Below are 13,947 nucleotides of genomic sequence, written 5' to 3'. Positions count from 1 at the left end.
TTACTCCTGTGTGCAGACTTAGTTCCCATGGAACCCTGGGCTGACCAGGGCACTGCCTGTTCCACCAGGTAACAGGGACAGGCCAGCGGAGTGCCTGAACCTTTCACCCATGCTACAGGATTGTGTTTTACAATTTTTTTTTTTGCACATTCCTTATGGAAACTAGAATTTTGTGCACATGACTCTGAATGATCAAGACAACTGCAAGTTGGCTGTGAAGACATGTTCCTGTAATCCCAGCATTCCAGAGGCCGAGGCAGGAGGATAACAAACGCAAGGCTGACCTGTGTTACTTAGGTAGTTCTAGGCCAGCCAGGGCAAATTCGTGAAACCCTGTATCAAAACTGCAACAGGAATAATTTCTCTTTGAATTTTTGAGACAGGGTCTCACTATGTAGCCCTGGTTTCCTCCAAATCACAGAGACCCACCTGCCTCTGCCTCCCTCTGGAGAGTTAGGATTAAAGGTGTGTGCCACCACATCCGGGATAATTATATAAAATTAAAAAGAGTAGTGTAGGGAGCTGACCCTGGGGATCCCATCGCTAGTTCTCCTATACCTGTTGCCCCTGTCTGCTGCCTCATACTAACCACAGGTATTTTTCTGTTTTGTGTAACACCAACATTTTATGAAACTATCAACTTTTTCCTATTCTTTCCCGTTTCTTCCACAAACAATCTATGAAAATGCAATCTAGAATATGAGATTTAAATGAAAAATCTGAGGGTTTTTAAAGAAAAAAACAGGCTAATATTTCAGTTCTTTTAATGATTTCAGTGTTTTCTAGCCATATAAAATTAATCAGACTTACTTACTTTGGGAGCCGAAAATTATGCTATTAGAGAATTTCTTGGGGTCCAGACCTCCTGTTCCAGTTTCTGGGAGCTCTGGTCTGCATTGTATTGTAGATGCTAGCTGATTTGCTGTTGAATGGCATAGACTCAGTGGAGAATGTCCCCTAGTTTTGTTTCTCTACAGAACTAAGCATTTGAATCAGCCTGCACAGAGGGCGAGGGCAGAGAGCTAGGTCTATGTGAGGAGAGACAGCTGGAAGCTATCTGCGGATGGCTAGAAAAGACAGCTCAAACTGTCTGCATAGAGATCTTGTAGGGCAGCATAAGGGGAGTGTCTAGGGATACGCACAGGCTCAGGATTGGTGTGCCTCCAGGCTTGGAGGGATTGCCCTGTGTTGATTGGTCAACTGGTTGTTATGGCCCATAGGCCCTCCCAGGGTGGTTGCTATGCTCTGCGCGTCTTTGCTGTGCACTTATCCGTAAAGCATACCCAGAGCCATAAAGCATAGCGCCACCAACTTCTGATTGGTTCCTTGTCACGAGGCAGGCACCTAACCTCTAGTGACCAAGGCAAGGTCATAGGGAGCAAGTGTCTGTCATGGCTGCCGAAATGGGGGGCTGGTCCCTTCAACATTTGAGGCTGGGTGTGGTGCCACACACCTTTAAGTCCAGCACTCAGGAGGCAAAACCAAGCAACCTGTGAGTTCAAGGCCAGTCTGGGCGACATCAAGCTCCAGGACAGTCAGGGCTCTGTAGACAGACCAAATAAACAAACAAAAGAAAAGCATAGATTTGTCATTTTTCTTTTTCTCAGTACTGTATATTAAATTTAGAGCCTTGGTAGCCTGATGGTGGTGGTGGCCCACACCTTTAATCCCAGCACTCCGGAGGCAGAGGAGAGCAGATCTCCGAGTTCCAGGCCAATGAAGTCTAAACTGAGTTCCTGTACAGCCAGGGCTACACAGAGAAACCGTGTCTTGAAAGAAAACCAAATAAATAAATAAACAAAAAATAAAGTTAGAGCCTTGCACGAGCTAGGCAAGAACCTGCCTGAGACTTCTTTTAAAATTGGTCTTGAGCTCACTATGTTACCTAGGCAGACCCCGAACTTTTGATTCTTCTGTCACAGCCTTCTGGGTAGCTAGGGTCACAGATCTGTACCACCAGGCCTGCTTAGATTTTACCCCCTGTATATAGCAGGTCGTCTCACTGTACCTGTGAGCTCTGTCCACTAGATGGCACTATTAACCTTCCCTCAGTGGTGACAACAGAAAACATTTCCAGACAGCCAGAACAAGCCAAGGACATGTGGAAAAGCTAGAAACTGCTGCCCTCTCTCATTCCTCCAACGGGAATTAGGTAACACAAAGAAGGAGCTGGAGAGATGGCTTGGCCATTGAAAGTGTTTACTGCTCTTGCAGGGGACTTGGGTTTGGTTCCCCAGAGGACTTGAAGGGTTTGGCTGCCTGCATTAGCTACTCCAGTTCCAGGGGATCCAATGCTCTCTTCTGGACTCCATGAGGTGCACATAAGCTCATGAAGACAGACAGACAGACACACATCCTTAGGAATAAAACACACATGCATAGCTTTATTTATTATTGCCTTTATTGTGTTAGCAGGAAAATCAAGACATTCTGTGAAACACGTTACACACACAGAATCAGTGTCCTGCCAGGTGTGGTGGCACACACCTTTAATCCTGACACTCATGGGGCAGAAGCAGATAAATCTCTTGTCAGTTTGAAGCCATCTGGCCCACAGTGGGTTCCAGGACAGCCAGGGCTTTGCACAGACCCTGTCTTTTTACACAAAGCAAACAGAACAAGTGGTGCTTTAACTATCAATTCTCACCTTTAGTAAATAAAGATCATTTGCCTGTAACAAAATCAAAAAGAAAATCACCCACATTAAACCCTGTAAACCCCGTGAATTTAATCACTGACCCCTTTACATCCCTTAAGGAACACTTCCTAAGTTCCCAAAGGTTCGAGTCTTATGGTGTGTGTCTGTGTAAACATAGTATGTGTGAGGGCACACGTGTGGAGGCAGGGGACACTCTGAACAGCAGGCTCTCTCTTCCCACCTTTAGTAGGTTACGGGGGTCACTGGGCATGCGTGGAAACCGCCTTCACCTGCCGAGCCGCCTCACCAGTCTGTGTTTTATATGGTTCCAAAATCTTTAAAATTCGGGAAACATGGGACCAACATGGCTTGGCTTGGCCAGTAAGAGCTTGCAAAGCAAAGCTAGTGACCTGAGCTGGATTGACCAGACACCGATGCGGCAGGAAAGAAAGGATTCCTGTAAGCTAAGCTGTTCTCTGCCCTCGTCACTGCTCCATAGCATAGGCTCACCTGTGTGCTTGACCACATTAAAAACGTGTAAAACAAAATAAAATTTAGATGTCAAAACGAATGCTACTTGGTGTTGAACCAAATACTGTATTTTTTTTTTTTTTTTTTGGAGATAGGGTTTCTCTGGTCTCGAACTCACAGAGATCCGCCTGCCACTGTGTCCCCAGTGCTGGGATTAAAGGTGTGCGCCACCCCAACCAGCTCAAATACCCAAGTTAAATGCATGGCAAGGGTATGTCATCACCCTTGAAGGATATCTCAATCACGGTTTATTTGCATTAACACTTTCCTTGCTACGGTCAAATGCCTCAGAGACAAAGAGAGTAAGGATTTATTTCAGCCAGTTTCATGGTGCTGAAAGCAATGTGACATGCACAGAGGCAGAAACCTGGAGCGGGCTGCTCACATCTCCCCAGATCAGAAAACAGAATTGTGCCGGAATGGAGGTGAGACTCAACCCCTCGGGACCACCCGTGCCAGCAACCCACTTCTCCTAGTTAAAGCCTGACAAAAAGGTGCTACCAGCTAGGGACCATGTGCAGGAAAGTTCACATTGGAACCATAACACTGTCTAATTAGGTACCCTGAATCAATTCCTGCCAAAAGTCTAGAGATCCGGGGCTGAATCTCACCTGTGACAGTTACAAGACAGAAGTAGAGCCTCGAGGTGGCACCACGCCTTTAATCCCGCACTTGGGAGGCAGAGGCAGAGGCAGGTGGATCTCTGTGAGTTTGAGGCCAGCCTGGTCCACAGAGCGAGTGCCAGGACAGCCAGGACTGTTATATAGAGAAATCTTGTATCAGAAAACCAAAAATGTTGAAACTAATAAGACACAGAAAGGACAACCGTGGTGGAACCATTTATCTCAGTAACACAATCCTCAGTACTTCATACATTTTATCCCAGGGCTGGCTGGCTGTGCAGTTTGAAGACTGGCACACGACACAGGAAACATCTCTGTGCCTTTGATAGGTGCGTTCCTTCTACTTCAGACAAGTTCAGTCGATCCTCCAAAGAAGAGCAGCTTACAAGTGGGCAGTCGGGCTCTTCCTCACCACATAGCTCTTAGGGTACACGTGCTTACCCTCTGACAGGAGAGACACGTGGATTTCATAGAGATAGGAGCTGTGGATCACTACTCGGTTAACTACTCTGCCCTCCTTCAAGATTTCTTCCGTCTTTCTGTCAGTAGACATTGGGTTTTCTAGGAAATGTGAGTCTTTCCTGTATAGCTCATCTCCTGAAAAAATAGTAAAAAATTTATTTCCATAAAGCATGGTTTCATAAATCACCCCAATATATTAATGACAGAGATCAGTATTTCTGTATGCATTGCGTGGTTAAGTTTAGTTGGTGTTTTTCTTTTCTTTTTTTTGGTTTTTCGAGACAGGGTTTCTGTGTAGCTTTGGAGGCTGTCCTGGCACTTGCTCTGGAGACCAGACTGGCCGCAAACTCACAGAGATCCACCTGCCTCTGCCTCCCAAGTGCTGGGATTAAAGGCGTGCGCCACCAACGCCCGGCTTTAGAATTAGTTGGTGTTTTTCTTGTTGCTACTTTGAATTTATTTTTGAATTTACTTTAGTACTAATCCATGGTATGTGTATGTGTATGTGCACACTGCCTGACGAGGGTACTGGGAACTCAACCCAGATCCTCTGATTATTCTTAATCCCTGGTGTGTGTGTGTGTGTGTGTGTGTGTTTGTGTGTGTGTGTGTGTGTGTGTGTGTGTGTGTGTGTGTGTGTGTGTGAACTGCCTGCCGTGGGTACTGAGAACTGAATCCAGATCCTCTGAGAGAATAGCAATACAGCCTTGAACCACCAAGACTCTCACCCTGTCTCACGTTCTTATTACATGTGAGAGAGAAAGAGGCAGGGAGAGGTGTGTGTGTGTGTGTGTGTGCGCGCACTCGTGCATGTGTGCCCATGGGGATGAGTGTATTCACGTAGGTAAAGGTCAGGGACCAGCCTGCAAGACTTGGGTCTCTCCCTCCCTCCACCAAGCCTATGTGCGTGGCTACAGGAAAGCACATCCTCATGGATCCAGAGGACACCTCCAGGTGTCGCTCCTCCAGAACTTTCCACCTTTTGTTTCAGACGGGGTTTCTAATTAGCCTGGCACACCACCTATTAGGTCAGGCTAGCTGCCCCTTGCTCTGCCTACCACTGTGCCACCACAATGCCGGGGTAACAGTTGCCTGCCACCATGCCTGGTTCTTTGCCCCGGTTCAGAGGATGCAAACTCAGGCCCTCACACTTGCAAGGCCAACCTTCTACTCACTTAGCCAGCTCTCTAGCTCTCTTGGCTGGGTTTTACTATCACTACTTATGTCTACCCCCAAGACAAGTATTTTCTTTGGGCACATTATAATGGACGACTATAAGAGCTTCTGTTGTGAACTATAATTCTTATCACTTATTTCAGCAGCACTGGGAATTAAAATAGAGGCCTTGATGAAAGCTAGGCCAGGACTCCACCGAGTCCCATGCCCAACCACACACACTGTAAGTTTTGGACTACTTCATGACTCTCTCATTTAGCCTAATAAATATTAACATTAATGTTGGCCTTAAAAACGCTTTTGATGTTTCAATATGGGTGTGTCTGGTAATCTTAAGTTTAATCTATTTTTAGCTCATTTTAAAAATTCTCCTCTATTTACTTGTGTGTGTGTGTGTGTGTGTGTGTGTGTGTGTACAGGTGTGGAGGCCTGAAGTTGACACTGAGGGGCTTTCTCAATCACGCTCCACCTTAGGTTTTGTTTTTGTTTGTTTGTTTTCTTTTGAGACAGAGTTTCTCTGTGTAACAGTCCTGGCTGTCCTGGCACTCACTCTGTAGACGAGGCTGGCCTTGAACTCACAGAGATCCACCTGCCTCTGCCTCCCGAGTGCTGGGAATAAAGGCACAGCACCACCAACGTCCAGTTTTCCACCTCAGTTTTGGAGTCAGGGTTCAGGGAACCAAGGAGTTGGCCTGTCCTAACAGCGTCATAGGTTTTTCAGGCTAGAGTCCATGGTTCCTTGTATTAAAACTGCTAGGGGCTGGAAAAATGGTTCAGGGGTTAAGAACACCAGGTGCTCTTCCGGGAAACCCAAGTTGGGTCCCTAGCAGCCCCATTGTAGCTCACTGCATGTGTAACTCCAATTCCAGAGGATCCCACGTCCTCTTCTGACCTCTGCAGATACTAGGCACACAGGTGCTGCACACAGGCAAACATTCATATACATAAGATAAAAGTAATCTTTTTTTTCAAAGCTGCTGAACTGTCCCTCTCTAGAGTGAAAGACCAATCTCCTCAGTATGAAGAGGCAGAAATGAAATATGAGCAGTCAAACAGTGCCCAATACAACACTAACCAGTGTCTGCCAAATTATAACCACCAGCAAATTCCCTAATTCAAATAAGCTCACGGTTTCAGTTATGACAAGTTGTCATAACTGAAAATAAAAATGTATAAGTGAAGGCCTAGCGTTGGTGGCACACGCCTTTAATCCCAGCACTCGGGAGGCAGAGGCAGGCAGATCTCTGTGAGTTCGAGGCCAGCCTGGTCTCCAGAGCGAGTGCCAGGATAGGCTCCAAAGCTACACAGAGAAACCCTGTCTCAAAAAAAATTGAAACAAAACGTAAAAGTGAGATATATATGAGAAAAGAATTTTGTCTGTGCCTAGGAAATATATATACAAGTTTATAAATTCAGAATCCCTAGTTATAAGAAACACAGTGGCATACCCGTGACCCCAGCACAGGCCGATGAAGGCAGGAGGATTATAAGTTTGAGGCTAGCCTGGGATACATAGGAAGTGCTATGCCAGTCTGAGATCTACATTTACACCTTGTCTCAAATAAACATTATGTGTCCTAGAGTTAGCTTTAATTTTCAAAACCATGCATCCTCAGTCACCTGAGAAAAAGAGTCTTAAGTGAAGGACTTCCCAGATCAGACTGGCCTGTGGAAGGACTGTCCTGAATGTTAGTGATGCAGATGGGTCCAGCCCACTGTGGGTAGCACCATTCCCTAGTCAGGGAGTCCCAAATTGAACGAGAAAGCTAGTTAAGCACAGTCCTTTGTGAGCCAACTAGCAAGGTGAATTCTCCATGGTTCCTGCCGGACCTCTCTGGTTGTAAAGCTAGCTAATGCCTCGGTTGGGAGCAATGCTGCGTATAATGCTTGCAAGCCTGCCCTCAAGTTTCTGCCTTAGCTTCTCTCACCAACAAACCATAACCCACAATCGGAAATAAACCCTTTCTTCCCCAAAGTTGCTTTTGGTCAAGGTATCTGTCACAGGAACAAAGTGAAACTAGAAATATGTGTATGATATGACTTTGACCTTCTTTTAACCAGGCGTGGCAAACCTCTTGCTTGTTCACAGAGTTTATGTCTGAGAGCCACACAGCTGAATGACAAAGAAAGTTAAAACAAACAAACAAACAAACAAACAAACCAAAATTAAAGAGAAACCTCAATGGTTATTTTGTGTTGGGCTGCATTCACAGCTATCATCAGGGGGGCCCAGGCACAGGCTGTAGAACAAACAGGCTGTAGCTCCTGCCTCTGCTGGCAGCCGGGGGGCCAAATGTGAATTCTAACAAGAGCACTGTACTCGCCCCACTCACCTGGCAAAAGCATGATGGTGCCGTCAGCAGTTAAAAGCTTGATCGGCAGCCACTTCTCAGTTATCTCTAACGGGTAATCTGAAGAAAATCTGTGCAGAGCGGAGAGAGAGTCAAAAGTTTCAAGTCTTCTCATTTCATAGAACTGCGGTGGTGCCAGCCAGATTTCTTGGGACAGGAAACACTCGGTTGCCTCTGACGGGGACAACCACTGTAAGAGACAAAGGAAGCAGCTTTGTGAGGCTTATTCCACCAGCAGCCAGGTCCCAGGTTGCTAGATGGATATACAAGCTCCGCTTGACTCGAGAGCTGACTTATTCACAGGCCTTGCTGAGAGCAGACAGCGTGAGAACATTCAGAGCCTGGACCCTGCCGTATCCCCACTGTCCTGTTTCATCAGGAGGCTGAAGCTCTGCCTGCAAGTGCAGTGAGGTCCTGTCTCAGAAACAAAGAATTGGTGGCTGGAGAGATGGCTCGGGGGTTAAAAGTAGTTGCTGCTTTTCCGGAGGACCAGAGTGAGGTTCCCGGCACCACAGCAGGCAGCTCACTGGTAACCTAAGTTCTAGGCCATTCAACGCCCTCTTCTGGCCCCCATGGTCATCTGCATGCATGGTAAAGTGGGAAAATAATAGCATCAAATCACAATTGTTAATTGATAATATTTATTAAAAATATTCATAATTGGGGGCTGGAGAGATGGCTCAGAGGTTAAGAGCACTGGCTGCTCTTCCAGAGGTCCTGAGTTCAATTCCCAGCAACCACATGGTGGCTCACAACCATCCCTTAGGAGATCTGGTGCCCTCTTCTGGTGTGCAGACATACATGGAAGCAGAATGTTGTATACACAATAAATAAATAAGTATATAAAATCTTTTTAAAAAATTAATAATTATCAAACACTAGTCAAAATGCTGATAATCATTAGAAATAACAAAAAGATACTTTCAGCCATGAGAGCTAAACTCGCACACCACCTAACTTAGTAAGAATCTACTTCCAAACACCAGTAAGCAAATACATACAAGAATGAAATGAGAACTAACACTTGTCTAGGGCTTCTGCCTAAAGTCATTCACAGACTACAGCACACCAGGGGAACCTAAGCAGCATTCATTTCTTACTGATTTGACAGACGCAGATCAGAATTTGGGAGGCTCACATGGGGCAGGATTGGGAGAGCAGAGTGCCCGAGAAGGTCCACACAGACCTGAACTCCAAAGCTCTACTCATTCTTACCTGTGCACAGACAGATATTAGAGACCATGACTACTTTTGAGGAAAGGGCAGCCGCATGGGAGGTTTCCGACTAAATCTTCACGCTTACCTGGAGCCAAGATGGTTTTTTTTTTAAGATTTATTTATTATGTGTACAGTGTTCTGTCTATATGCATGCAAGCCAGAAGAGGGCACCAGATCTCATTACAGATGGTTGTGAGCCACCATGTGGTGCTGGGAACTGAACTCAGGACCTCTGGAAGAACAGTCAGTGCCCTTAACCTGTGAGCTGTCTCGGCAGCCCTGGAGCCGAGATTTTTTTTTTCCAATTTTCTCCAGCAGTGTGTTCCCAATAGTGGGAAAGCCTTAATTACATGTAGGCAGCACTCGGGCACTCAAGTGACCAGAGAAGGGTCACACAATGGAACTGTTGCTAACTTAGCTCCACAATATACTGTCGACCCACACAAACCATTTAAAACATACCTAGGAGGATAAAGTCCATCTCTAATGGCATAACTGCCTGCCAGGAAAAGTGCAACACTATTTAAAAGAACAAAACAAAACCCAGCAACCAACAACTTAGGAGTGACGCTGACATCTAATCAGAAACTCCAAGACGTGTCAAAGCACAGGAAAATATGGTAACACACACACACACACACACACACACACACACACACACACACACACACACAATCTTTTTAAAAAGAGGAATTTAAGGGGCTGGAGAGATGGCTCAGAGGTTAAGAGCACCGGCTGCTCTTCCAGAGGTCCTGAGTTCAATTCCCAGCAACCACATGGTGGCTCACAGCCATCCGTTATGAGATCTGGTGCCCTCTTCTGGTCTGCAGGTATACATGGAAACAAAATTTGTATACATAATAAATAAATAAAATCTTTAAAAAAAATCTCAGCAGGGACCAGCAGAAAGGAGAAGGGGTAGAGAAAGAGAGACAGCCAAGCTTTACATGGTCACCTGGTAGAGAGGGGCTGGGGAGTAGTTTCAGAAAAAAAGAATTGGGAAGCCGGGTGTCTAGGCAAGCACACCTAGGCTTTGTACAGCATTTCAAAGGAAAGGAGAGATGCAAACGGAATTTCTGAGTAACTGAAGAGAAGCAGGCATGCCCTGCAATGTTACATCACGGGAACATGGTAAGCATTTGTACCACGGGGCTCCTGGAAGGATTCTAGGCTGGGGCAAGCTGACAACTAAAACTATCACTCTGCCTGACTCTTCCACCTCCTGTTCTCAGCCGTCCCATTGGTTCGAAGATGTAAGCGAAAATATCAACACAAGAGAAAAAGAAATAAAATTAATTTCAGATTTGTATGTGCTTTGCCTGCATGTATGCCTATGCACCCTATATGCACTCAGAGGCCAGAGAGGGCGTCAGAGCCTCTAGAACTGGTCCACACAGTCAGGTGCAGGACAGCCAGGGTTACAGAGAAATCCTATCTCAACACACACACACACACACAGACACATGCACACACACAGACACACAGACACACAGGCACACAGACACACGCACACATACACACTCAGACACACATACACACTCAGACACATACACACACAGACACACACACACAGACACATACACACACACACAGACACACACACACACACAGACACACACACACACACACAGACACACACACACACACACACACACACACACACACACACACAGACACACAGACACACACACAGACACACACACACACAGACACACAGACACACACACACAGACACACACACACACACAGACACACACACAGACACACACACACACAGACACACACACACACACACACACAGACACACACACACACACACACACACACACACAGACACACACACACACACAGACACACACACACACAGACACACACACACAGACACACACACAGACACACACACACACAGACACACACAGACACACACACACACACACAGACACACACAGACACAGACACACACACAGACACACACACACACACACAGACACACACACACAGATACACACACACTCACACACACACACACACACACAGACACACACACACACACACACACACACACACACAGAGCAACAATTGAATTTATTCAAACGAAATACAGAAAGACGTTGACACAAATGAATGACTATCCATGTCCAAGCAGTCTAACATATGTGTAATTACAGTTAAAAAAACCAAAAAACAAAACCGGAGGGAGGGAGCTAAAGAGATGGTTCAACTAAGACCCGTAGAGGAACCATCTTGCAGAGGACCTGAGTTCAGTTCCCATCACCCACTCAAGGTGGCTCCCACTCCGGCACGCGCACCACACTCAGAGGCACGCACTCCTTCTCAGACACACAACTTAAAATCAGTCATTTTATTTATTTTCTTTAAAAAAAAAATAAAGTTTAAAACATTTGAATAAATGAAGAAGTTGCCTGAAGGCTAACGGTGCCCCGGTGCTAGTGAGGGGGGAAGGGAGGGGAAGGGGGGAGGAGGGAGGGGGAGGAGGGGGAGGAGGAGGGGAGGAGAGAAGGGGTGAGAGGAGAGAGAGGGAGGAGGTGGGGATGGAAAGAAAGAGGGGAGGGGGGCTGCTGACATCCCCTACTGTGTTCTGGGAACCCAACGGTCAAGTTTTCAGAACAGGTGGTGGAGGCTCTGCAAGAGGGCGAGGGACAGCCCCGTGCGAGCATCCCCACGGGTGACAGCAGAGTCCCCGCGAGCGTCCCCACGGGTGAGGACAGAGTCCCCGCGAGCATCCCCACGGGCGAGGACAGAGTCCCTGCGAGCGTCCCCACGGGTGAGGACGGACCCCTGCGAGCATCCCCACGGGTGACAGCAGAGTCCCTGCGAGCATCCCCACGGGCGAGGACAGAGTCCCTGCGAGCGTCCCCACGGGCGAGGACAGAGTCCTTGCGAGCGTCCCCACGGGTGACAGCAGAGTCCCTGCGAGCATCCCCATGGGCGAGGACAGACAGAGTCCCTGCGAGCATCCCCACGGGTGACAGCAGAGTCCCTGCGAGCATCCCCATGGGCGAGGACAGAGTCCCTGCGAGCATCCCCACGGGTGACAGCAGAGTCCCCGCGAGCATCCCCACGGGCGAGGACAGAGTCCCTGCGAGCATCCCCACGGGTGACAGCAGAGTCCCTGCGAGCATCCCCACGGGTGACAGCAGAGTCCCCGCGAGCATCCCCACGGGTGACAGCAGAGTCCCCGCGAGCATCCCCACGGGCGAGGACAGAGTCCCTGCGAGCGTCCCCACGGGTGAGGACGGACCCCTGCGAGCATCCCCACGGGTGACAGCAGAGTCCCTGCGAGCATCCCCACGGGCGAGGACAGAGTCCCTGCGAGCGTCCCCACGGGCGAGGACAGAGTCCTTGCGAGCGTCCCCACGGGTGACAGCAGAGTCCCTGCGAGCGTCCCCACGGGCGAGGACAGAGTCCTTGCGAGCATCCCCACGGGTGACAGCAGAGTCCCCGCGAGCATCCCCACGGGCGAGGACAGAGTCCCTGCGAGCATCCCCACGGGTGACAGCAGAGTCCCTGCGAGCATCCCCACGGGTGACAGCAGAGTCCCTGCGAGCATCCCCACGGGTGACAGCAGAGTCCCCGCGAGCATCCCCACGGGTGACAGCAGAGTCCCCGCGAGCGTCCCCACGGGCGAGGACCGACCCCCTGCGAGCGTGCCGCCCCTGGGGCCCGGGCCGGGCGGCCCCTACCTTGTAGCCCACCACCTCGGTGCGGTCGGGCTCCACGGGCGGCGCGTGGCGCAGGCAGCAGAGCAGGAAGGCGGTGTCGAAGCGGCGGCGGGCGCCGTGGCGGGGCGGGGCCGGGGTCAGCCAGCCGCCCCAGCCGCGCAGGGCCCAGATGTCGGGCGCGCAGTCCAGGCGCTCGCACAGCTGCCGGAAGCAGCGCGGGTCAGCGCGCACGCGCGCGCGCCACTCGGCCAGGCCCGGCGGGGGCGGCAGCGCATGCGCCAGGCCGGGCTCGCGCGCGGCGGCGGGAGTGGCGGGGCGGCGGCGGGAGCGCGCGGCCGCAGCAGCAGCACGCCGGCCTCCTCGAAGGCCTCGCGCACGGCGCAGATGCGCAGCGCCACGTCATCGGGCAGCGCCGTCGCCGGCCCCGCCCCCTCCCCGGCGGCGTCATCGGGCCCCGCCCCCGCGGCGTCCCCGGGCAGGCCCGGGAAGGGGGAGGAGGAGGACGGGGAGGACGGTGCAGGGCCGAGGCCGAAGCGCGGCGGGCCGTGCAGGGGCGCGAAGAGCGGCAGCCAGTCCGCCGAGCCGTCCGCCGCGTCCAGCACGCCGCCGGGAAGACGTGCGCGCCCGGCATGAAGCGCTGGTTCGGGGCGCGCTGCAGCAGCAGCAGCCGGAAGCGTCGGCGGCCGCGGCGAGCGGAGGGGCGGCGGGGCTCGCCCGGGGCCAGCGCGCGGCCAGCACCACGGTGGCCGCCCGGCGCCAGCCGCTCGGCCCGGAGCGCAGCGGGCCGCTCATCCTGCAGGATGTCCCCGCCCGTGTGCCGCCCGATCGCGCCCGCCCGGAGCCCGCGGGGAGGGACGGAGGGAGAGGACACCCGCCTGGGGGCGGAGCCCGGGCGAGCCCCCAAGGTGGGAGGAGCCTGAGCCCCGCCCCCTAAGCCCCACCCCCAGCGGGCGAGCCCCGTGGGAGGAGCCTGCAAACCCCACCCCTCACCCCCAGCGGTGGCTCCTGGGCGAGCCTGGGTGGGAGGAGCCTGAGCCCCGCCCCCTAAACCCCAACCCCAGCGGGCGAGCCCCCCGTGGGAGGAGCCTGCAAACCCCACCCCTCACCCCCAGCGGTGGCTCCTGGGCGAGCCTGGGTGGGAGGAGCCTGAGCCCCGCCCCCTAAACCCCAACCCCAGCGGGCGAGCCCCGTGGGAGGAGCCTGAGCCCCAAACCCCACCCCCTCACCCCCAGCGGTGGCTCCTGGGCGAGCCTGGGTGGGAGGAG

The 13,947-nt window shown here is 51.0% G+C and overlaps 1 protein-coding gene across 1 annotated transcript; it reads right to left on the bottom strand.

Annotated features, from left to right (window-relative positions):
• Positions 1-2,383: 2,383 nt before the first annotated feature.
• Positions 2,384-13,489, bottom strand: Nudt19 (nudix hydrolase 19). The gene is given in 6 exon segments (XM_027430290.2): positions 2,384-4,389; positions 7,764-7,971; positions 12,704-12,991; positions 12,994-13,295; positions 13,298-13,379; positions 13,382-13,489. Coding segments are annotated over 6 exon segments (1,188 nt in total). The 5' UTR covers positions 13,475-13,489; the 3' UTR covers positions 2,384-4,174.
• Positions 13,490-13,947: the final 458 nt, after the last annotated feature.

The sequence above is a fragment of the Cricetulus griseus genome, chromosome 9 (assembly GCF_003668045.3).
Source record: "Cricetulus griseus strain 17A/GY chromosome 9, alternate assembly CriGri-PICRH-1.0, whole genome shotgun sequence".
NCBI classification, from domain to species: Eukaryota; Metazoa; Chordata; class Mammalia; order Rodentia; family Cricetidae; genus Cricetulus; species Cricetulus griseus.
Note: the sequence above shows the minus strand (reverse complement) of the source record. Positions and strands in the feature narration are given on the sequence as shown.